Source organism: Marmota flaviventris, chromosome 8 (assembly GCF_047511675.1).
Source record: "Marmota flaviventris isolate mMarFla1 chromosome 8, mMarFla1.hap1, whole genome shotgun sequence".
Lineage (NCBI taxonomy): Eukaryota > Metazoa > Chordata > Mammalia > Rodentia > Sciuridae > Marmota > Marmota flaviventris.
Window position 1 is genome coordinate 68,578,825 of NC_092505.1, and position 26,837 is coordinate 68,605,661.

Consider the following 26,837-nt stretch of genomic DNA (forward strand, 5'->3'; position numbering starts at 1 on the left):
TTCTTTTCTACAAAAGCTCACTTTTTAGTAAATGTTTTTACAGCTTTCATTTTAGTTCTTATTTCAAGTGCAACAATTTATTAAGAACCTTTAATTCTAGGTCTCTACATGGGATTTCATAATTCTCCTTTCAGCAACTCTATGGGATAGACACAACAAATAACCTAGTAAATGGCACAGATTTGTCTTCAGGTCTCCAAAGCCTAGGGTTTTGGCACATGATCATGCAGACTCCCACCATCTTTGTTCTCCAGCTTTACCCAGTGAAACTCCTTTGCTGGGCAGTAGACATGTTAGAGGTGAAGGTTTGTGTCCAAATAATGCTGTGCAGTTTGTTTCAAGAAAGTCCATGTTTCATGAGCCTGCAACAGAGGTAAACACAAGTCATGATCTATGAGTATGGAAAATACATACTGCTTTGGTGATTCTGATTATCATGCAGATTTTCCTAAAAGGGGAGAAATATGATGGAAGAATTATATCCACTAGCGTGTAATTTTCATACTTTCAGTGATCTGTTTGTGGCTTTTTTATGTTGCTTGGGCTAGAACCCAGGGCCTCATGCATACTCACAAGCCCTCTGCCACTGAGCTACATCCCCGTCCTTTTTATTTTAAGACAAGGTTTGGCTAGTTGCCCAGACTGGCTAGGAATTTGTGATCCTTCTGCCTCAACCTCCTGAGTTGCTTGGATTGCAGTATGCATCACTGCACTGCTATCTATTTGTTTTATGCTCAATTGTGTTGTAGCACTTGTGGGGCTACAGTATGGACCGATATGGGAGTCTTGTTACGTTACAGAATCTGTCTGTTGATTACAGAACTGTTCCACAATCACAGGCAGGAGTGTGCTTGAAAATTTCAACATTCCATAAAGAAGACACAGTCTGCCAGCCTCTGTAATTATTTAATTTGCCAAATAAACAAATGTCTTGTTTCAATACTTCTAAATGATGCCTGTTGGAGGAAAACAGGCATAAAACTAGATGTGATATTCAAGCTGGTGGTTTTCATCAGCAAATGCTAAGCAGAAACAAGATCATCCTGGTAGAGCAGTTAAGACCCAGCCATGCGAGTAAGTATAGGACTGAGGCTACATGAAAACAAGAACATTCAACGTTTTATAACCTTATACAACCCTCATGCCTGGTGATGGTGAGAGTCTGATACACATGGAAAGAAAGAATAAATAAGTGAATGAGAATTAATGAAATGATTTGTTGTATAGACTTTCCCCCTTAAAATTGTTAAGTTGTAATAGAGAAATTGCGAGCAATTAAAATCCTCAGATAATTTAGCAATTTCATTTGGCTCAGAGTTTCCATGTTTTCTTCCATCAGAAAAGTACACATGAGATAAAACTGGCTAATGCAAGTTTCTTCTTTATTTCTCTTGGAGTGGGAATGCAAATGAATAGGAAAATGTACAAAAGCCAAACAAATGAAGGAAAAACATAAAAGACCTGGAGAATTATCACAGGGGAAAATTACCCATTCTACAGCTGAGAGTAAATGACAATGGACCCACTATCCATTTATCCATCTAGCCAAACATGCAATCATTTATTAAGCCTTGATTGCATAACAGTCATTTTACTAGATCCAAAGGATAATTACCCTCATTGATAAGACATAGACATTATCTTTATAATCTAGATAGGGAAGTTGCATCATGAAAGAAATAATTCCAAAATTTCGAGAGCTATTCACAAAAGAGAGGGACAATTAATTCCTTGAAAAGAATGGGAAGACTTCAAAGAGGAGAGCACACTTGAGCTTGTTTTTTAAGCAAGAGATGGCATGTATTAAGTATGAGCCACTTTAGGGAAAGGAAAGAGCATATAGCCCAGAACAGTTAGAGAGAAAAAACTGAGCCCAGGCTAGCAGTATGCTACCATCAGCTGATGCACTGCCAATTTTAAAAGATAAATGGGGAAGGATGATTTGTTTCAAAGAGAAGTACCTGATGAGCCAGTGTGATTCCCCACCCATTGGAACTGTAATCTGGGTCCCAGTAATCTTGCAAGTATACATGTCTTTTGAGACGTAGGAACTGGTTTGCTGGGTCCTCCAACAAAAATGGCGCTCCCAATGCTCCTGCAATTCAGAGTCCAAGAGCATCACATCTTTTAGGGCAATAGTTTACATTTTGATGTTTCCTCTTAAAGAGACACAACTGTGGTCTTTGGAAGTCTGGATGCCTCAGAAAGAAACTCTGGAAAAATGAAGTCCTGAAGGAGATGGTTACTCCTTGGCCCTTTGTCACTATTACAATGTCACAACTCCAACCTGCATGTAGTTCAGTGCAGAAGCCAGCATAGTGTGGTGGATGAAGAAGGATTTCAGAATTTCTTTACATGCATGGGAGCCTACAGGCCTGGATTAAAGTTCAATCTTTATCTGCTCCTTCTGACACCCTTAATTTTTGAAAGTTGCTTGATTACTCTGAGGTTCAGTGTTCTCATGTGTAAAGGGGTGTAATGATAATAACACACCCCAAATTGCTATGAGGACTGGATAAATTAAAGAACATAGGCTATCAGGTTGAAACAAGCCAGCCAACAAATCTTATTCTTGCTTCTCTGGCCTTCTAATATAGATTGTGTCCTTCAATTTGAAATAGACTGTTTCCAAACCTGACTCTGTGGTTTAAATTTTTAATATTCATAGAGCCCTCATTAAATCAAACAAGTTTATTATTTTGTATCTTCTTCCTACTCTAGAATTACTGTGGGAGGAATGATAATTTTTGAAACCCAGACTTTCTTAGGACCCTGAAATTTTAACTGTGTATATTGTATTTTCATTCCTAAGTAACACAAAATACTGTTCAAAATCGTAATTTGAGTCAATAATGTTCTCATAATTGCTTCTTACCTATATATGGCAACAATATAATCTGTTTCTTATTTGTGATATAGAATCATTCATTGCAAAATATAATTATAAGTAATATTACATTAGGTATCCTACAGCCTTATAATTAACAGGTTTTGTCGACCAATTCTCCATACAGACAAGCATTATATGAACTATATAAATCTCCCATTTGTAAGGCAGAAAGTTTAGTTGGAATCAAAGGTCAAAGATACAAAACAGAATAAAACAACACATGATTTGATTGCATAGGAAGATCAGGGATGGCATTATTGAGCATCAAGCAGGTGTTTTGGCACGGGCAGGTGTTTTCATGGTCAAGGAAGTTGCTGAACCTTTTTCTTGAAGGGAATATTAGATTTAGTTGGATGGGAGAAGAGGCCACATTATTTATTATAAGCTGGAGGAATGATGTGAGCAAAAGAATTGGTAATCTTTAAGATCAATATCTGGAAATAATGGTGATAGGTGCTAGATAGAAAAGTTTTTAATGTGAACATTTAACTTCAAACTATATTAGTGACAGATGCCATAAGTAATACTGCCCTGCTATCAACCAGCATGTCTGCAGAAGCCATCCTCTAGGGTGACTCCCAAAGATCATTGCCTCCTATCCTTGTGCAGCCTTTCTTTCATGTAACGGGGCTGCCCTGTGTCACCATAGGACATTGCAGAAATGAAGGAGTATGATTTTGGGGGCTAGGACATAAGGAAACGTTATAGCTTCCATCTTTCCCTGACTTGGTTCATCAGCTCTAAATCAGATGTTATGTTCTGAAGAGACTCAAGCAGCCCTGAGAGAGATAGGCTCACAGGACAAAAGAAATAAAGCTTTCCACCCACAATTATGTAAGTGAGCCACAGTGGAACCTGATGCTTTTGCTCCAGTCAGATGACTGTAGCCCCCATGGACATCTTCACTGTAACATCATAAAACAAAACAAAACAAACAAACCCTGAGCCAGAACCACAGAAATAAGCCACTCCTAAATACTTGACCTTGAAACTGAAATCATAAATGTTCATCATTTTAAGGTGTTAAGAATTGAGGAGAATAGTTATGCAGTAGTACATCATAGTTACAATGCATTTTAAGCGTTTACTAATGCCAAGGTAAATTGCTAATCATCAGGGTTGGATCTAGAGTGAGGCAAGTGAGGCCCTTAGGGGTACAAAATCCTAAAAGAAACTCAGGGGTTATGCACATTTTGTGCTCTAAGTCCCTCAATTTTCTTACTCCTCACTCTGATAATCATTGCATGGGAATACAAACAAAAAATAATCCTTACCAATCACTACTGCATGGAAAGATAGGCAATAAATTGCTGATGTCATCAAGGAGCTCACATTACAGTCAAAGTTCATGGACAATTAGATCCTCATAGTGGAGGTGATTAATTCTGATATTGACACGGAGGCTCATGCAGAAATTGATTTTGAGTTGGGCGTCAGTGGATATACACAGTCTCGATGTCCAGGGGGAAGGGAGTGGAAGCAGAGTGTGTTCCAGGCTAAAAAGGACTGGAAACCCAAGGCGCAGAAGAATCACTCGAGATCGGGTTCAGGGATCTCACTTTGCCAATGTGTTTAAAATGTTGGGCTTTGGGACCGACCTAGTGAGAGTGTTGGAAAATTGAAGCTCCAGCCAGAAGGGTTTTTACTGTCATACTAAGGAGCTTGCACGTTATTCTGCAAATATTTAATGATTATTTCTGAACAAGAAGATGATAGGGCCAGATCCAAGAGTTTGAAAACACTTTTATTGTGATAATATTATCTAAAACGTATGTAACATAAGAATTATCACTTAACTTTTGTTGAATGTCTAATTCAGTAGTATTAAGTACATTTACAATATTGTATATCCATCACCACTGTCCACCTCCAGAACCATTTCATCATTCCAAACAAAAACTCTGTACTCTTTAAACAGTAACCTTGCACTCCCTTCGCAGTGCTGGGTAACCACAATTCTCCTTTCTGTTTCTGTGAATGTCTATTCTAGGTACCTCAAATCAGTGGACTCATACAATATTGGTTCACTTAGCATAATGTCCTTAAGGTTCATCCATGTTATGAGAGAGGCAGCATTTCATTCCTTTTTAAGGCTGAATAATGTGTTGTATGTCTGTACCACATTGTGTTCATCCACTCAGATTCACTCTGAAAGATCCTTTTGCCAGTGATGTGGAGGACAGATGGGAAGAGAGCAGAGTGGGGGACACAAGGTTGGAGACTCTTCCAATGACTCTCAATGAGAGATGATTAATTGACAGAAGAGACGGGAAGACAGGATTGATTTGATGAAAATTCAAGGGAATTTCCATTTATTTGCCTAGTATGAGCAAACCAGCACTGGAAGTTTCTGTTTTACCTGAGAGATGCTAATAGGCAACTTTTCAGAATTCTTTTTATTCTTTTTGTTAAAAAAGTGTGAGGGGGTGTTAGTCACAGTGTTACAATATCTATGTATGATCCTGTTTCCAAACAAAGAGAGTAGCTATGTGAAGTCAATTCAGTACTGTCAATAAGTAATAAATATTTGTGAATAAATGAGGCTTACAATATAATTTCCAGGTAGAAAAAGAAGCTATAGTAATGGCTTACCATAGTGTTATTTGGAATCACCCCAAAGTAAAACCTATATTCCACCACAATTATTCTGGTGTATGGTACAATCACTATGAAAAAAAGTACTAGTATGTAAATCTTGGCAAAGAAAGATGCTTTAAAATCGTGCCGTGATTGTTTTAAGCTCTAATAATTCTGTCTTTCGTAAATCTTCTATCTTTTACTCATGGAAAATATTTCACTGATATAATCTTCTCTCTATCTCTCTCAAAGGTAAAACTCCTACTTCAGCATTATAGGTCCAACAGGCATCCAATAAATATTAATTGATGGTGATAATAACATCACCCAGGAGAGAGACAGAAAGTAGTATTTATTATCCTACATTACAAATGAGAAAATCGACACGCAGGGATGAAATGACTCACTCAAGGTCACATAGTAAGTCAGTGGCAGGATTGGAAATAAAATGCAAGTCAGATAGAAGGGCATGCTATTATCCTCTCTGCTTGAGAAATTTCTCCACCCTTTTTCATTTTGCCTAATCACCCTTGAAAGTTAGTGAGAACAAAGCCAGGGTTTTGAGTTTGTGAATCTATATAATACTTCTAGGGCTTGAAAACTCAAACCTGAGTTTTATTGCTTTGTTGGTTTTTAACTAGGTATTTTTTTAAATGTAGTCACTATCAGCTAGGTTAATGCCTTTTATAAAGTTTATGATCATGAGCCATGAAAAATATCTTTCTCTTTTTCTTTCCAACTCCCTGCACAACCTCTTTCTCTTCCTCTTGCATCAGTTCATTTTAATAGGATTTGTCAATGTTCTTTCTAAATATTTCACAAATATCTTCAGTGGAAAATTCTGTACCATAGAAATAATGCAGTCACATCAGAGTACGGAGCTATTCAGAGTCACAATTCCCCAGGTAAGCCAAGAAGATCCAAGTCTTTTCCTGGCCCTGCTAGTGCTTAGCTAGTTCACTGAGCCACTTCTTATTTCTGCACCTGTCTTTCTGTTGTCAAAAGAGGCAGAATTGCCTTCTCTCTAAGATCTCTTCTTGATTAATTGCTTTGAACTGGAATGTATTTATGACAAATAGGTGATTAACCAGAAACTCTCTTCTCTGCATGTTATCATGTTAGTTACATACCAGCATATAGAATAAGCTAAGTGGGCACTAGACCTTGCCAATAATGAAAGCAAAACAAAGGAAAACATATTCACATTATGAACAAAGGGCTGAGTGCCCATCCCAAGCTGATGAAGAACCCGTGAATACTGGAAAGGGCACCTTTATAAATGGGAAGACACCTCTCACTAGCATACTAGCATCACCCAGGAGGGCTGCAAAAGTCTTTAAACTTAATGGTAAAGAAATGACCGAATATTCTATATACTTATGATGAAAATGATACTTGCAGTAGGAGCCTCTGCACTAAAAAGATCAGAAAGCCCAATGTGAAACTTCATGCACAGAATTACAGGCTCTGATAGTAAATTCTGTTTTCTTTCACACACAGGCATTACTCTTAAAGTAAATCTCGGGTTCCTTTTCACTCCTTTGCATACCCTGACCCTGGAAAGAGCAGTGCCTCATTCAACTGATAAATCTGAGAAGCATAACTTGGTATGTCTAATTCAGCTCTTGCTTTTTCCTCTTGAGTGAGCTGCCCTCAGAGGACACTTTCTCTTCTGTTTCTGCAATCAACAATTGGATATTAAGTTTGCCAAATTTGGATTCAAATCATCCAGCCCTTTATGCACTTTGACTAAGCTACGTCTTCCAAACTAGCTTTTCTCAGTAGGAAGGAAATAGATTGCCTTGTACAATCAGCTTTGGTTTATTTCTCAGTTTGTTAAGAACCAGGAAAATGAAGAGGAGTGTTATCTACTGGAATGAGGGGTGGCTTAGAGAATTAAAAAATTGGTTGTCTCAGAGATTCACTAAGAAACAGGGAAATTAAAAAAAAAAATGAGCTCAGACCAGAGTACTTTAGCCAGTGGGAACTTGTCATCCCTGGACAGCCATGACTGTGAATTCCTTCTCCCATGTAACCTTTGATACCTATATATCTTTGAAATAAATGAGATGGATTTAGTAGGGGCAGAAGACATATAGCATCTGCCAGACCTACAGGATAGGTCTGCCTCTTGCTACTTCCACTGGGCTCTGGGTGATACTGATATTTGTGGTGCTGATACCTTGTAGTGGAGATGGAGGATAAGCCCCATAGTTCTCATCAAGTTAAAAAATACTAAGGTACAGGATACCAGAAGTAAAACACAGAGCCTTCAGTAAAAGTGTTTAAGGAATAATTCTTTTTGCTATTTCAAATGGACAGTCTCAGCCCCTGCTTTTCGTATGTTTGTCTTTAAAGAAAAAATTGAAATACATGCCTAGGAAATTATGTACATACCTAAATTAAGAACTGAAATAAAATATATATGGTCCCTAGCAATTAAGCATAAAAGAGGATGAGGAGAAAAGGATATACAAACGTCTTGGAATGTAAAATTTTAAAAAATGTCCCGTAACTGTAGGAGACATTTTATGATAGTGTAAGAGATTAAAAGATTCATGTTTAGTTTAATATTTTCTTAGATATAAATATTCTCTGTGTCAACCATTTTTTAAAAAATAATGAAACAGCTTATCTATTTTTATTTCTCATTCATAAAATTGGTCACTGAATCAGAAGTTTGTGTTGGAAGAAAGGATAATTGTATTTAGTACAATAGGTTCTCTCTTGTTATTTTAATGCAGATAAAAACTGGTGAGATAGAGAAAGAATGGGAGAGAAACAGTTTGGGTTATAAGAGAAATGTGAAGGAGAAAAGGAAGACAAAGAAAATAAGAAATGGAAGAGAAAAATCAAAAAAGTCAAAGAAAGGATAAAAAATAGAAGGGAGGAAAAAATGACAGAAGATTACAAAAGGTTAAAAACCACCTGAAAAAGAACAGGGCAGAAAAAGGAAGTAAAAAGGACGAAGAGAGTGGACTGAAGGTGACCCAAGAAACAGAAGGGAGCCCAGTTGCAGGACCAGCTTAGCTTCTCTGTCCCAGTCTATTCAAGTGTCTGTTAATAGGGTAATTTGGTGACTTAACTTCCAACCCAGACATTTTTGCTTCGTTGACCTTAGAATTACTGATGTGTTGAGAATTTTGAAATGTAACATAAATGAGAATCACTTTAGGGTAACTTAAATCTGTTTTAAGTCGTTCTCAAAGCCCATGCAATGACATCGGCGCTCACACATCGCCATGCAACTTCCCTGAATAGGCTTTGGGACCTAGCAGGATTTTTGTTAGTTTTTAATCCTGTACTCTGGGAACTTCGTGACACACGGAAGGCAGCATTATATATGATGGAACAGTGACAGCTTCTGGGCCCATGCCTGTGTGTGTAGATGGGATCCTCCTCTCCACGGCCGTGATAAATGACACCACGTGGGTTAGGAAAATAGACAGTATTTCTACAACATCTGGAGCACTCGATGAATCTAGTCATGAACAATGACATTTTTCTCTGATCCAATTATTTCCCAGTTTATTCTCACTAACATTGATCTTAAGTCCAACTGAGTAGATAAAATTAAGAACAAAATCTTATAAAATAAACTAAAATTATATGAGGGAATACAGACTCTCCAAGGAATTGGAGGGCTGAAGGGATGGCTAAAAGGAGTTACTCTTCTGGCTGAGGAGAAGGCAAGAGGAGGGACTGAGGTGTTGAAAGTGTCATGGGGAAGAAAATGTGAGCTTAAGAGCCCTTGTCAAAAAGCAAAACTGAATAAAAAATCCTGCAAGATAAATTGGCATTAGTTACCAAGTAGGTAGTGCAAAACAAGAGCTAGAACTCTGAGGGAAAAACAGACCAAAGACAGTTTGTTTATTTATTTATTTCTGTCTACAACCAGAAGATGAACCCACACTTTATGGGTAGATGGGATTGCAGGTCAATAGTGTGGCCATGGACCCCCAAACTGCTTCATATAGGGTCAACTCCAACTGCCAAATCAAGTCAGGAGAATATGGTTGCTGAGGGAAAGAAATCTATTTTTTTATTTTAGCAGAGTAGGAATGAAAGCAATCTTAAAAAAATAAAATAAAAGCAAATTAGAAATAACCAAAAACATTAATTTAATTCTTAATAATGTTCAAAGATTGGTTTACTTAGTGAAATATTTTTCAAATATATTTTCCCTATTTCCTCTTTATGCTTGATTTTAATAAATGCCCTACAGATGCAAAGTGCTGAGTTTAGTACACCTCGCAGCTGTCATTGAAAGTTGTTGGTTAGGTGCTGGTGCTGCTACATTTTGTCAGATAACGTCACTCAGCTCCCTAACTATTGCTCTTTTTTTGTGGAACCAAGGCTTTATACTGACTCTACTGCTTTTTCAGGAGGAGATCTTGCCTGAGCTCTGATACCTTTTGCATCTCTGGCATTGCAGTACCAGGAGGAACAGATTGTGTGGTAGAAAGGATGGTTTGCTCTCATAAGTTCTAGATGTGAAAATTTAGATATGTACACAGCATCCACTACTGGTTACTTATGTAGCTTGGTCATGTCACTTTTCTAAGCCCTCAGTTTTTTCTTGGTAAAATGGGATGCATCTCACTTGTTTTCAGAATGATCCTGAGGACTGAACTAACATGTAAAGCCCCAGATACATAAAAGGAACTTACAGTAGTACAATTAACATTTTCCAATTTTACTATAGAAGGCAGTTGTTAACCTAAATGTTCAATGGTGGTGTATTAATTTATATTTTCTATTAAATTATGACACTCGAACTTCTTCTGTGACCAGGGAATCGGTTCCAATGTATCTAAGTTATTATTTGTGAAAAAGATCAATAAGATAATTTGGGAGCCTTGTTTATAAATTTAATCACTTGAGTAAGGCCTGTCATCATTTTCAGTTTCAGCATTCCCTCAGGAAAGTGCATAATGAGACCTTCTCCCTGCTGACCTTAAATCAAGTTCTAGAGAAAAGGAATTCATTAGGCAGCTAATCTGACCTGGAGAGAACTTTATTTATTTATTTACTTATTTATGGTGGTGCTGAGAATTGAACACAGGGATGCTTACCACTGAGCTACCTCCTTAGCCCCCCTTTTTTTAAAAAAAAATTTAAGATGGGTGTCTCAATAAATTACCAATGCTGGTCTGGAACATGTGATCTTCCTGCCTTATCCTCCAAAGTTGCTGGAATTATAAGCATGTGCCACCACACCTGCCTTGAAAAAACCCATTTTTTAAATATTAAAAGTAAACAAATTCCTTTTCTGGTTATTTTCTTGTGATGAGCAGAAGGGCTCTAGGGAAGTTCAGAGAGCAGGGTCCATTCTTGAAAGAAAAAGGGAGCCCAACAAAGAAAGTTGATTCAAGTAATTAGTCCCTACTCTAGAGCTATTTGATTTAGAAAATGTCCGACGAACTAGTTGGGGTGTTTGAAATGAGTCTGCCTATAAAGACTATCAGACTCCTCAGCCTGCAAGTGGCACAGGCATCTGCCCTAAGCTCTGAAGGGCTAACCCAGCAAAGTAAATATTTCTCTGTGCTTTCTTTCTATTCCCAACTTATATTTTTACGAACTCCAACTACACAACTTAAATATGTATTTTTTTAAAGTGAAGTCAGTCAAACTAGTTGTCTGGAAGTTCATGTATACTTGTTTCTGAAAAGGGTATATGAGAAATTACGGCATTTGCTGTTAAATGGGTGGAACTGTAGAGTGTCACGCTAAGTAAAACAAGCCAATCCCCCCAAACCAAAGGCCAGATGCTCTCTCTGATATGTGGATGCTAACACACAATAAGGGTGAGGGGGAATAAAAGTTCATTGGGTTAGACAAAGGGAAGTGAAGGGAAGGAAGGGAAGGAATAGGAAAGACGGTAGAATGAGTTGCATATAACTTTCCCATGTTCATATATGAATACAGGACCAGTGAAATTCCACATCATGTACACCCATAAGAACGGGATCCTAATTAGAGTAAGTTATACTCCATGTATGTATAATATGTCAAAATATACTCTACTTTTAGATAAAACAACAAATTAAAATATAAAAAAATAAAGTATTTTAGGTTTCCTAAGGGATTTGGCAGAAATGTTTTCTTTTGTCAGATACTTCTGACCCTGCAACTTTCTTAGGGGAATGTGGCCCAGAGTAATGTGTCAGCTTGCAGGGTTCTGCCATTGATCCCTCTAACTGCTGCTGCATGGGTGGGGTGGTCAAGGTAAAGCATCACACCAATAGTTACAACCAGCCCATGACTAACTTCCAGTGTGCTCTCAAACACTCGCTAAAACTGAGCCACCCTCACTTTTCTCATCTAGAAATGTGGTCTGGATCTATCATTGCATATGCCTTGGTTTAACTGCTTAGTTATAACTTAATTAAAATTTTCTAAATCATGTGCAATATTTAAACCTGACCCAAATGCAAAGTGCAATGTTGATGATTACAATTCTTTAATAAAATTATTTCTGTGCTTAGGAATTAAGACTAATCACACACACACACAAACACACACACACACAAACACACACACACACATACACACACACACGGCTGTTGCTATCTGTCTGAGGCGTGCATCAAGCAAGAAATAATTTTTTGCATAGGTCTCAAGCTTATCATAGAAGCAGAAATTTATTCTGATTTAAGCATCTTTATCAGAAATATTTATAAATTGTATAGGTTTAACTGAAAGTTAATTTATGCCTTTGTAAGTATTTTCAGTCTGTTACAAAGAAAACAAATGACTGCTCAGTTCAACTCTAATACCAACCACAGAATTACCAGGTCAATTTGGCAGCAAATCAGCTGGTCTCTGGTGCCTTCCTTGATCTGCCTCTAAAACGCCACTTCTCTGTGCTGTAGCTCAGAGAAGGTTAATGAATTCATGCTCCCAAAGTACTTTGAGGTCTCCTTATAATGGTATTCTGTATCACTGTTTCTAAAAGATATTTTAAATTTTTCTTTGTTCAGGGACACCAGAGCACTTCTTTGGAGGCAGCAATTAAATTGACTTGTTAGCAAGAGTAACGTGTTAATATGTTAATACATAATTAGGAATTAAATGATCTTACTTTCACCATTGACATTAACCTCTTCAAAGCCACAGCATAACACAATTGTTTGATCCCCTCAATGCTTTAGAATGTGTCCACGAATAAAACATGTTTATTTCTTTTAAAAGTTAAGACAAGTATCAACCCAAAAGTTGTAAAAGATACAATAAATGAAAAGGAAATGGACTTCTTACCTATAAGCAATGTGGAACACAGGACTACTTGGAGCATTTTATAGGCCATGATCCTGTTTTGGAAAGAAAAGATTTTTTATTTTAATTTAACCCAGATGAAGGTTTGAGGCATATTGAGTATTTTCTAAAAGCATAAAGCATTTGCTCTGTACCTGGAGGCCCTGAAAACTGAAACAAGTCAGAGAAAGACCTTTTCTTGAGCTGGCTGTTTTATATACCTCCACCTTTTTACACTTTGGACTTTTTGAACTGACTTTTTATAGATTACTCTTATATGTGTCATTTACTTATTTACTAATGTTATCACCCACATATATTTTTTTTAAAGATGGAAAAACCAGATCACTCATACATTGCTGGTGGATACTGAAAGTAGTACAGACACTTTGGAAAATAGTTCAGCAATTTCTTAAAAATTGGAATATGTAATCACTTTCCAGCCCAACAATTGACCCACTGGGCTTTATCTCAGGGAAATGAAAATTTATATGCACAACAACTTTATTAGTAACAAACAAAAACTGAAGATGTCATTCAACACTAAATGATAAATTTGTGGTATATCATAAATTACTATCAACAATAAAAATAAGAACTATTATTTATGAATAGGACAACTTGGATAAATCACAAGGGAATTACATGAGTGAAAAAGCAAACCTAAATAGTTATATACACCTGTGGTTCCATTTGTATAATCTTCTTGAAAACAACACAACTATGGAAATGAAGACTGGATTAGCAGTTGCCAGGGAATAGGGATGAGGGGAGAAGGTAGATGGGTATAGTTAATAAAATGGAATTATGAGAGATCCTTGTGGTGGGGGAACTGTTCTGCATGTGGACTGTGGTGGTGCATATATGAACAAAAACGTGGTGAAGTTACATAGAACTAAATGCACACATCATACACACACATGTACATACACAAATGAGTACATGTGGAGCTGAAGTAAACTGAGTAAGACCAATAAATTATATCAATGTTGATATAATTGATATCCTGGTTGTGATACAGTGCTCTAGTTTTGCAAAATGCAGTCAATGTGGAAGGTTCATAAAAGACACATAGAATCTCAATGCATTAGGGGTTTTTGTTTTGTTTTGTTTTAAACTGGCAATTGAGCCCAGGGTCATTTAACCACTGAGCTATATCCCAGGCCTATTTTGTATTTTATTTAGAGACAGAGACAGGGTCTCATTGAGTTGCTTAGTGCCTTACTGGCTGGCTTTGAACTTGCAATTCTCCTGCCTCAGCCTCCCTAGCTGCTGGGATTACAGCCATGCACCACTGTGCCTGGCTCTGTATTAGTTTTTACAAATGTGTGCAAATCTACATATCTCAAAATAAAAAGTTTACTTAAAACAAGGAACATTTAACTGCACTGTCAAATTTGTTTGTTTCCAACAAATGCATATAATAAATAAAACTAGAACACTACTTCCATTTTTCAAATAATAGCTGTCTCAGTGGCATGATGAGCAGTTAACCAAATAAGTTTATCATCTAATAAAGTTTACTCTTAATAAGTGATCATAGGCAAATTGTACATCCATTATCCATGGAATTAAGATTATGCAATCTGTAATGAGTAGCTATAAAGATATAATAAAGTTTTAGTGAATAACTTTTTTGATGCCTACCTTTTAATTAGAAAGGGTGTGTGGAAACCTAGCTCTACCCAGCTGGGATTTCTGCCTGCATTTTCGGATAGATGAAAGGCTTGGGAAGAAAGACAATGAAAACAAGCCCAGCAAAATACAGAAAGCCTATCCCATGTGTTCATTTGTACAAAATTCTGGAGGCATAACTGCCATTGCCACAATTCTGTAAGCCCTCTTTGTGTTTTACTTTGTAGAAATGTGAAAATTTTAGTTATGTGATGTACTAGAAGAATCACAGAAAAATCATGGGGAAATTAAAAAATAAATAAATAAAAACCTTTAAGGCCATAAAACCAAAAGATAATTTTTTTTCTTTCCTCTACTTCCATCATTCTTCAACTTGTGGACTTCAAATGAACATTTTCTGGAGGACCAATGGGGCAGGGTTGCTTCCATATCTTTTATCTTACTTCTTTTGCAAAATGGATGGGATATATAATGTAAACAGAAAATGATAATAGCTATTCTATGAATTTTAAACACATTATCATTTAAACACATTATCATTTAAACTCATTTACTCCTCACAGCCATTCTATACAGAAGATATTAGTATTGTTTCATAGATGAATAAAATTAGGTCAGAGATTTCCTAACTCATCTAAGGAGTGTTCAGAAATTATAGGGTGAAACTTTGCAACAGAAGTAGAAGGGCTACTTATGCATAGGGGCATAAGCCATGCAATTAGATCAATTAGGTGAATGTCACCTCAAAAGAGGCCCACAGTTGAATGTGGCCTGAGCAACTTGGCTTTGTAGGGGAGGTATAGATATAATATATGATCCTTTTTAGGCCAGAAAATGTCCTTCCTGATGAATGAAGCCTTCCTTGACCCCTAGTCAGACTGGATTGTTCTTTCTCATATCTGCATCCTGTAGTAATTAGGCCACATTTCTCGGCATCATAGTGACATATGTAAATTTCAATATTATTGAGTAGATTGCAAGCTTCCTGAGGGCTGGTATTGCATCTTACTCCTGTTTGTTTGTCTTCAGTGCCTAGTACAATGGCTGTCATATATAAGCATTATAGAACATGATTGAATCAACTGGTTCAAATTAAACTAAACTGCATTAAAATGACTCACTGGTCTGTCATTTCATAGCCTTATCCAGCTGGCTATAGAAAATGAGTATAAGGTAGTAGGTTTGTTTTTATATTGCGGTTTGGACTTTAAACAATTTTCCCCAGAGATTGCCTCTTTTTATTATCTGTGAAAGAAAAAGTTTGGAATCCATGAAAATTGGCAACCTTGATTATAAAGAAATAGAAATGCTCTTTGAAATAAAATTGGAACATCTATCTTTGAAAAGCAGAAAGATCAAGTGGACGAATTAATGAAGCTCATCAATGGGAACTGTTTACATCTCTGATGCTTTGTACTTAAAAATCATTAATATGCTATGATAGACCTTGATAAGCCCTCATAGTCTCTTCCATATCAATGAAATATAAATGTTAGAAGAAAAATATGTGAAATCACATCCAATAATGTTAAAAGATTTTTTTTAGAGAAGAAAAATAAAGGAAAGAAAAGTTTATTCACAAGGAATAAGACAATTTTTTTTTCTGCTTAAAGACATGTCACTAATACAAGCAGAATCAACAAGCTGCAAAGCTTTGGAGAATGAAGCACTCATTTATAAAAGTCTGATAACAAGTGATGGAGGGCATGGTACAGACTGACATGACACAACGGCGTCAGCATCTGTAAGAGGTGGAGGGTCAGCCAGTGCCTTGTGGGAGGAGAACTATTAGTCCTTATTAAACGTTGCACTGAACTTTCAACTGCATTCAATCTCTTGGAAATGAGCTGGTGATAGCACTTCTTCTTATGTAATTATGTGACATTCTCAAAAAGCTACTCCATGAGAACATTTTACTGTAGCACTGGTAAAGTGGTCATTTTAAAACCAATTTGACTGCAAGTACAGGTTTGCTCTGATTTTTATTCTGAGTATCCTACAACTGAAGGAATATCCCATTCCTCCTGGACTTACCAGCTGATTTTTTAGGCAGAGAATGACACAGCAACCACTTGCTAAGAAGAAATAAGGGTTTCTCTAAAGTTTCAAGCTACATGCAGACAGTAGCTCTTTAGAGAGGCACAAGATGTCAGATTCCAACCCAATTGGCATAATGCAGAAATTTTGATTTACCTTGTAGAATATGGTTTTGTCTTGGAAAGTGGGAGACAGAGATTTTGGGTTCTTTTTTGCTGTTGTTTCTTTTTAGGTCAATTTTTAAGTAAAACGAAGAACAAAGACTTGTTTGGACAAACATCAGGCATAGTCTCTCTTATCCCTCCACTCAAGGCCACTATTTTCCCTCTTACCACGGTTAATGGAGACTTCGTTGCGGCTGTCACCAGCATGCAGAAGCATACATCCACCAAGCATTAACTGTAGGAGCAAGACTAATTCCAACAAACTGGCCAAACGTGTATTCATTTTTAGCATGGTTGCTTTAGGTTTAGCAATTTGCTATAGCTTAAGATGTCATAGGTTTAATGTAATTTGGAAATGTAGTTTAAGAATTTTATAATAGACTTCCTTTTTAGCAGATGTAGGTAGCTCAGGGTTTTTGAAAGATGGAACTGGTCCAACCTGATTTCAGGAGGAAGGGGTTTCCTATTATATGGGGACTGATTGTCATCTTAAGAAGTAAGTCACCCATATTATCCAGGGTCTCCTTATTCTCCCTCACTCTCATCCATTTGCTAATTTGTACATACAACACAGAGGAGCATAAAAATGCAACGAGGAATTTGTGGTCTTATTCTGCAGTTGCTATTCATTCATTCAGCAACTACTTATTGGGCACTTCCTATGTTTAAGATACTTTTCAAAATCCATTTATTCTGAACACATTTCATGTGCATTGTTTCAAGAAATAGGGTCACGAAGAGATAATAAAATGGTTTCTAGTGTAGGAGAAAATAATTTCAAGGAAGTTTCCCATTGAGGTGAATTGGAGTTTCTCATAAAAATTCCAGGACAGGAAAGCACAGGTAAAGGTCAATACATCAATCAGGCATCGTTTGGGACTGCCTCAGTGGCATTTGTGAATAGTCTACCTGTGTACGTTAAACGTTCTTGGTGTTATTGATGTTCGATAATTTTAGTGACTTCTATTGATTGTCACTATAAACAAATTGTACTAATTTAAAGATGTGTCATTAATACAAATGTATACTGTTTAGCAGTTTAAGTAAAAATGCCAATCTGTTTTCTGATGTGGCACCGGAATCGCACAGCTTCTTGATTAAGCTTTGAGGCAGCTTTTGCCAAGGCATTATCCTCATTATACACTGAATAATTGATAGTTGACAATATGCGACATTTATTGAGCATCAGCAATGTGCTAGTTAGTTTACAGAGCACAGAACTATCAAGGGGCCCTGCCCAATTGGCTCACTGTCAAGATGCAGTCTGTCATTTGCTAAGTCTTCCATGCTTGGCAAAACTAAAAGCAAAGAAAGCATTTCAGGAGATTCACTGTAGAAGTGAATGGGACCAGATTTTTCTCCACAGGTAGCTCTGTGGGCGTTAGTATTAGTTCCATGGGAAGGCAATCTGTTCCTATGGCTCTGGTAATCTCAGAAGATAAACTTGATAATGTCATATTGGTTTGAAATAAAGGCTCTTGTCATTTTATGATCTTCTTCTGCTGTAACCTGTAGTTGAGCCTTCATCAGTGTCGCTTTCTCAAACTCAAAATCTAAGAGTGTCTGTTTCAGCCTTGTGCATGTAAAAACAACAGTGGGATTCTCCAGGGAAAGGCTTAGTGTTAAATGGTTTAAAGTATTGCTTGAAATTTCCGGATCCTTGAGAGAAAGATGGGAGACTTAAGATAGAGCAGGGAGACACAGGAGAGGGCCATGAAAACTGAATGCCATGATAAGAAGCAGAAGTGGGGAGTATTCTTTCCGAGTTCTGGATGGGAAGGTTGAAGCAGTTAAAAGGAGAAAATGAAAGATGCATGGTAGCTGGCTGTGAATGGCAGCAATTACTTCCCGCTGATTGGTGTAGGGTAGTTGTGTTAGTTTGCTAGGGCTGCCATAACCAAATGCCACAGACTGAGTTTTTGCATAATTGAAATTTATTTCTCACAGTTCTGTGGGCTCAAAGTTCAAGACTGAGGTGTACTTTGGTTTCCTCTGAGGCCTCTCTTTTTAGCTCCATTTTGGCCATTCTCATGCTGAGTCTGCACGTGGCTGCTTCTTTGTGTACCTGTGTGTCTCTGGTGACTGTGACCTAATCTTCTCTCTTTATAAGGACACCAGTGATATTGAATTAGGGCTCACCCTAACCATTTCACTGTAAAATAATTCCCCTGATCAAAGGCACTTTTTCCAAATACCAGACACATTCTGAATTATTGAAGGTTGGGATTCTACATTTGAATTTTGAGGGGACATTTTGGTTCAGAACATAGAATAGAAAAAGCATTAAATTGCAGGTATTTCTGTTTCTCCTTACTCTTGATTCTTGTTTTCCATAACAATTAGGAATATTGGGAAGTTTGACAGAGAATATTAGAGGGAAGGAAGAGCCATAGTGAGGGTCTATTTACTGATGGCTGTTTTTACTTTGTGAGATTGCCTTTCTCTCTTGGATGGAATAGAGATTTAAGAAAGACAAGAAGCCTTTCCCACAGTCTTCCCTCTCCATCTACCCGGATTCAGTTTCTTTCATAGAAATTCCAAATTTGTGAAATTATTTGTATTCCTGCCACTTTCAAAAACACATTGAGGTTAATGTACAATTTAGTTCCCATTCCCACTGAGATTAACCAATAAGTTGATAGATTATTTTTCATGGAAAAATGATATGTGAGGGCAGGTACAAATGGGAAATATTGAGTTGGGAAACTTGGCAAGTGTTGGTTTCATTTTTAGGAGATTACTCATAATTCACAAATTTCTCATAAGCCCCCCAAAATAGATTATTTAGTTGTTCTGTTATATAATAAGAATTAAATGGATTATTACAGTCACTTTTGTTTATTATCAGTTGTAGTATATTTCTCATGTAAGCCTGAGAATATTATCCTTCAGACTACCCAATCAAACTTGGTGCATAGTCCAAAGCTCTTGAAATTATTATTATCCCCATACAGAGAATTCCTAGAAGGGATTTTTTATAGAGCTTTAACTTTTAATAGAGGTATAATGCTTACAAAGCCCCAGGCCCTTTTAATGCCCCAGTGCCCTCTATATAAGAGGGGTATCATATTTTCCACAGTTACCATCAGATTTTCTGCTCAGGATTAATGATCCTTTTGGTCACTTAAGATGAAAATTTATAGTGCTATAAAAGGTGAGCTTTGGGTAGACAAGTGAGGAGGGGAAGTTCTGCAAGGGAGAATGAGAAAAACGAAAAGAAATTATAAACCCAGAAAGAACAAGCAACACTGGGACTCAGTCTAAGATAATTAAAGATATTGTGCGTTCTGAATGAGATACGGGCACAAAGATAAGTCCCTCATGGAAGTTGGGATATGTTTGTGCGCCAGGAAAATGAGAAAGAGAAAAGAGGGGTAATCATATGATCAGCTGTATGTTATGCTATCATGCATCTCTCTGTCATGAAGAAAGTTTTGAATTCCTAAGGTGGTAAAATAATGTGGGGCAAAATTTAATAAAGCTATCCAAGTACCTTGAACTTGGAATATCATGGCATACACCTTTCTAGGGGAAATTCTGCCAATGGGAAATGGATAATATTAGGAGTATAATTGATAATCTTACAATAATATTACCTCTGGAATTCAAAGAGATTTATTATTATTATTATTATTATTATTATTATTATTATTATTATATATGTCCCCTTCTCCACAGGGCCCAGGACCCCATCAAGCTAGGAAAGTCCAGCCAAGCCTTTGAGTCAGAAGAGCAGGGTAACATCAGCTTCTGACTCGGAACTTCAAAAACTACTTACTGCCACATTCAGTCCACGCTCAGCAATTCTCTGTCACAATCTATCATTTTTCTCCACAGTGAAATGAAAGGCTTCATGCCTCATTGAAGAAATTTAAGTCTACAAATAAAAAGATAGAGTGTTGGGCCAAAGAAGGTAGAGGGTCCCTGACATCAGGTCACAGGCTCCTTTCCTTTATATATTGTTTTTTTTTTTTTTTTTTTTACTTTATTGTCATATGATAATTATGGTGGCACAGAGGTAATTAAAACTCAACAATATAATACATCAAACAAAAAGCTATTCCCAAAAAGTGTTATGTAGCTTTGGTTACACACAAACACCAAGCCTGCTCTGCAGTTCTTTTGTTAGAACAGGCTTTGAGCTTATCTCCAGTGACAGAGTTCTGGCAATTGGACATGGGAGTGATGTGACAATAGTAAGAAACAACCAGTGAGCAATTTTATTAAAACAATAGTTTATTTGAATATCTACATTAAACCAGGTATTTTTCTGGATGTTGTTGTGGTATGATATGAGGTTAAGATAATGTAATTATGGGTAAATAATTTTCCCAGACAGAAAAGTATCCTTTGAAGAACATACAGGACAATTTGATTCATTTAAAAGTTCTGCAATTTAGAGTTAGGAAAGAAATTTAAAGAGATATTTCTTTTTGCCACAGCAGGAAAAATGTGCTTATCTTTCCCCTTGGAATTACCAGTGATTCATTCCGTGTCCCTAAGTGCTGAGCTCAAAGGTCAACATGAGGATCTTGCTTACATGCGTGAGGGTTTTTTCCTACCTTTGAACTTTTAAAGCAACTTTTATTACGTAGTGCCCCAAAGTTCAATGTGTCTTGTTTTATCAATTTGCATTCTAATAATGCTTCACAGTTGGCTATTTGCAATGGTTCTTAAAAGGGTTATGCTGAAAAGATGAAGTAAATTTGATTGAGATTTGGACACATTATTTTCCCTTCATTTCCCATGGACAAATCCTGGGAAATATAATTATCAAAATCCCTGTATTGTCTTTTCAGACGGAAGATGGAGCATAATTCTTGGAAGTCAAGACATACCATCTCAGTTCAGGATTGGACATCAGTATCTAACTGGGGGTTCTGTGAAGAAATTTTTCTTTACATATTTTTGGCCAATTTTGAAAAATACTAACTTATATCCACAAAGTTTGCATTTCTCCATCTATTTACCTCTGTTTCTATCTATCTCCTGGTATCTTCAACAGGATTCTTCGATTTCCGTGAGCTTCTTAGCTTTTTATTTCAGAGGCATATAAGGCTCAATAACTTTACTAACACTTTCCATAGCTCAAAATTATATTTCATTGAAAAATGACAGCCTATTGTTAGCTACTTCCATGGAAGACAGAAAATCTATATATTTATTTTAACTGTATTGACAATTTTCTACTACTTGGTTGTGCTGTTTAATGCTAAATCCTGCCACGCCAAAAATGAACTCATGCTCTTCTAATTCTCAGTTTGATAATTTTTTTTTGTGTGTGTGACTTGCCCAATATTCTCACCTACAATGCCACGATTTAAAGCTTAAGAGCATAGAGTCACCTTAGCCCCTTTTTCTTTTCTGCTTTCCTCAGACCCCAAAATAACTGTATCAAGCCACCTAAATTTGTATTCTGCCCATATAATTACTGCTGTCTGCTGATCCCTCTGTTAGTCAGCTTTTTGTTGCTGTTACCAACACCTGAGCAAAACAATTTAAAGGAAGAAAGATTTATTTTGGCTCATGGTTTCGGGTACTTCAGGCAATGGTCAGCTTTGGGCCTGAAGTGAGTGAGGCAGAACATCATGTCGGAAGGGTGTGGTGGAGGAAAGTTGCTCAGCTCATGATAGCCAGGAAGAAAGCAGGGGAGGGTCCAGGAACAAGAAATACACTTCCAAGGCACCTACTCCCCCCCCCTCCCCCCCGCAGCAACTTAATTCCTCCCACCATGTCCCACCTACCTACACTTTCTATGGCTTCCCAATAGTCCATTCAGCTATCCATGGATTAATCCATGTATGAGGTCAGAGCTCTTGTGATCTAATCACTTCCCAAGAGCCCCACCCCTGAATATTGCTACTCTGGGAGCCAAGACTTTAATGCATGATATTTGGGGGGGGAAATTCCAGAACCAAATTGTAATAATCCCATTTCAGAATGCTTGCTTGACTGATAGTCAGACTCCCCTGCCCCATGATCTGACTTCCACTTCCTTTCTAGACCTCTCTAAACTTGCACCCCTCTGTTCCTACCCTACTCTGTACCCCATGCTCCAGACATGATTTAGCTACTTACTAAATTCCCAGACAGACTCATGTTTTTCCTTGTTTTCAACTGAGCCCTCTATCTAAAATGGCAATCCCAATTCTATTTACCTAACTAGTGTAAATTCATCTTTCAAGGCATGGTTCCAATTTCATTACAACTTTAAAGCACCTCTCTGCTTGAAGCCCGACTTCTCTCAAAGGACCTATAACACTGTAATGCACTAATTGATGTCTTAAAAAAGCCCATCAGTGTGGCAGAAATTGCATATTGCCTCCCTTAGTCTCCTTGCACTTTCTCTCTGATCTGATTAGAGAGATTGAAAAGCTAGAAACTGCATTTGGATGCCTTAGTAGCATCTAAATCCTATCAATTATGGTTGTACCAACTTCTGTGAGAAGACATTGGATGCATCTCCCCCTTTTCCTTTACTTCAGTGCTATCGTTCTCTCTCCTTCTCTTTCTTTTTTGATGCTTTGCTGCCCACATGCAGGACACAGAAATGAGTGTTGAAAGGCAATGGCCAACTTTCGCAGTCCATCACCGAGAAGCTTCCTCCCCAGGAAGTGAAGAAGCTACAGCAGTGGTATCAACAGACTGCTGCCTTCTATTCTGCTGCTTCCTGATGGGAGTCTGAGTTCAACTGTCCAGTGGTGGGTCCCTCATTTGGGCACTTATTCCCTCCCAGAGGTTTTGTGCTTCCCTGTATTTTATTTCTTTGCACCTTACATACCTACAATGTTTTTTTTTTTTTTTTTTTCTACACTGAATCCTGATATGATTTGCTTCTATTAAACTGTAACGGCATTGAAAGTAAGAACAAGGTGTTTCTGTTTTTAAATTCTTGTGGACACAGTGGACTTTCTTCAAATAAATAACTGATTCACTGAATGAGCCAATAATGACTGTAAATTATGTATCACACTACACAGGAAATTCACCCTGAGGCACAAATCCCTTTTCTAACACTCTTATTCTTTCCTGGCCAACCTGGTCTCAGGCTCTCCTGTAATTCAGTCTAATGATTCTAGTTGTTACACTTTGTGCAACTATGTTTTGTATCGTTCTCTACCTTCTTGTTCGGATGGCTGCTCCTGTCTACAATATCTTCCTTCCTCTCTGCCACCACACATTCACCAGTATGGGAAAAAGAATACCCAAACATCACACTCCATAATAAATACTCCTCTGCTCATGTCAGAATTGACGGAAAGAAAGTATGTTTTTTGGGGGAATGAAGGTTTGCCTCTCTCAGAAATAGTTTGGGCTGTAGGTATAGGAAAATACAATTCTAATGACTTAAATAGGATGAATTTTAAATATTGTTTCATTACGAAAAACCTGGAACTTTGGGTTAGTAATTCAGAATGGTTTGGGATGCTTTCATAGAGTCTCTTGACTTTTCCCTCATGGATGCAAATGACAACCAAAGATCCAGGTATTGTGCTTGTTTTCAAGATAGAAAGAAGGGAGACGGAGCCAGCCCTGTGTGTGCCTTTATCAGGAGAGCAAAGGCCTTCCTACAAGCCACTTAGTAAATGACTTTTGCTTCTATTTCATTTATGATAGCCCAGTAGCCATCCCTTACTACAAAAGTCCAGGAATATAAGTTTTCAGCAAGTTTTCCTTTGTGAAGGAGAGAAAACAGTTGGGAATGACTGTTGGATTATTTGACTGGAAGGCAACCATATTTTCAAAATCACTTAGTACTTTTGGCATTCTTTTGGAAAGCTCTATGCCTCATATTTTCCAAGTCTCCAGAGGTACTTATCACTCTGCCGCATACCTGGGTGTAATGAAAACCTCACCAATGTGCTACATGGAGTAAATTAGAAGAGAGGAAAACATATTACCCAGACTCAGTCTTGCCTGAATGCAATTAAATGAGCAGGAAGGTCATATGTTGCTTTCAGAGACATTTTACTCTTCTCAATTGAGCATCATTGGTCTCTTTCAAACATCAACAATTTAATAGCATTCACTTTCTGTGTTTATTACAATATGCTAAGATAACTAATTGTAGTGCTAGGTATATGGCATACCAGTGCAGATAGTTGGTAAATTCAAACACTAAATTTTTATATTTATAAACTTTATCTCAATTTAAATATTCATTAAGAGTAATGAAATGTTGGTTCATACTTATGTCAATAAAAGGGAAAGCGTAGTTTGAAAAGTTTAAGCCATTATTTATGACTAGAATGTGTGTGTTGCAAATCTGAAATGTTTAGTTAGGAAGAACTGAAGAGTCTCTTAATCCAAAATGACTCTCCTTAGAATTAGGATCAATCATATGATGATCAAAGGGCCTTCTCATTTTAATTTTCCCTCCCTGTCACCAATGTAGTATTTTTGTCATGAAATAATGTTGAAATGAATCTTGAGGGAGGTGAGTCAAACTAGAAATCCCAAAAGCACATCTTGAAGAGGAGTGAGTTTGTCTTTTTTGATGGGAGAATGGCTGAACAGAGCTGAAATAGGGAAGGGGAAAAGGCTTTTGGTGGATTTGTGCAGTGACTCTCCAGCCTCTTTTTTAGCATAATCTAGTGGATTCTCCTCTGTGTCTGTCAACCAGGCCAACCCGTACTGCCTAGTGCTTTGGGGCTGGCCACATGCGGTTGAAAGGCTCTGTTCAGATTATTAGAAGGAGTGCTTCTGTTATAATCACATCCTTCCCTTTGGTAGAAATTAGATATTACAACCTCTACTAATTACAGGCTGGTGGCTCTGGTGCCCTCCCAGAAGCAAATTGCTTTGAGATAGCAGCTGGAAATTGGGGTTATAAAATAAATCCAGAAGAAGCTTGTCAAGCTTTTCTTGCCCATAAAATGAAAATAAAATATCATATTTGTGAAGTTCCATGGAAAAAAATTGGAAAGATAGCTTAAGTTGCTTAGTAAAGAGAATTTTGCTATCAAAACACCACCATAGCAGCCACTGTTAAAAACAAAAATGCAATCAGGAAAATTACTTGAAATGTTTATGTTTACTTCCAGTCTTCAAATTAAAGTAGAACATCATGTTCCTTTGGGTTGCCATTCAAATTCTCTCTTCCTCTCCTGATTCCTATAAATGCAGTAGCTGATAAATTTCTCTCTTTTGAAGTAGAATGACTCCTCCAAATTTAACATTTTTTTTCTTTTCTGAGAGCTTTCTTGCCTGTATGATGCCCGAAATCACAAACACATCTAGTTCAAGTTCCTGTAAAATAGATGCTTCTTTCTGACTTTAAGACTATCATGTAAAATTTTTGCTGAATATTATTAAGCTATTTTAATTTCCCAATCAAATAGTTACAGACATTAAATCAGAGTTTGACCTCTTTTTAGAGGTTGGCTAGGTCAACTATTTTCCCATCCCAAATAGGAACATTCCCTTTAGCATCTTTGACAAATTCTATTTCAGCTTGGATTTTGGTGACTCAGAGTAGAGTTAAAAAAAAAATGTGGACAGCTACAAGGTGGAAAGAAGCCTCTCTCCACCTTGCACCTGTCCAGTTATGTCTTCTGGAACATTACTGAATGTCTAGTCCTTGAGCCAAGTCAACGCATCAAATAGCTGAATGTCAACCAACAGGTGAAGATTTAGTGACCCATGCAGATGGGAACAGCTGTTCTCATAGAGGGACAGGCAAGCCTCCACATTGCAGCTAAGTCCAAATTTTGTTCTCATTGTCTTCAGCTTTTCTTTCGGGTTTATCTCTTTTTTTCCTTTTCTTTCTTCCAAATGGCAGAAGCATGATTAAACTCAAAAGGCACAGTAGGGCAAGCAGACTGCACAAGCAAAGAGAAACTGCCTGTTTCTCCAACAGGAACTCACAAAATTTTAGTTCTCTGCAACACAAAGCAGATTCTCTACGTTCGTGTGTGTGTGTGTGTAATTTCTGATCAAATTTTAATCCCACAATTTCCAACCAGAGAATGACTGAAAGGGACAGCAAGAAGAACAATAGTCTGGGAAGGTTATAGAAATCTCAATTCCTGAGACGGGATCTAACTCTGATGCCTTATTTTCCAAACGAAGGACTCAACACCAAGAAACTAAGAACCTGGCCAGATACCTGAATCCACTGCGCAGGGTGAGCTTTGCGCCGCGGCCACAGGGGGCGCTGGTGTTTGCCCATCCGCAGATCCACGCGTGGGCGTGGGCGTGGGCAAGGGCTTGGCGAGCAGCTGCGGTTCGGCGTCGCTGTCCCCTCGGGTTGCGCGGGTCGCGTTCGAGGACATGAG

General features: G+C 37.5%; 1 protein-coding gene across 1 annotated transcript; it reads right to left on the minus strand.

Annotated features, from left to right (window-relative positions):
* Window positions 1-256: 256 nt before the first annotated feature.
* On the minus strand, window positions 257-26,834 carry C8H3orf85 (chromosome 8 C3orf85 homolog). Its single transcript, XM_027943183.3, is given in 4 exon segments — window positions 257-311; window positions 313-362; window positions 1,962-2,095; window positions 26,669-26,834. Coding segments are annotated over 4 exon segments (405 nt in total).
* Between the last annotated feature and the right edge of the window lie 3 nt (window positions 26,835-26,837).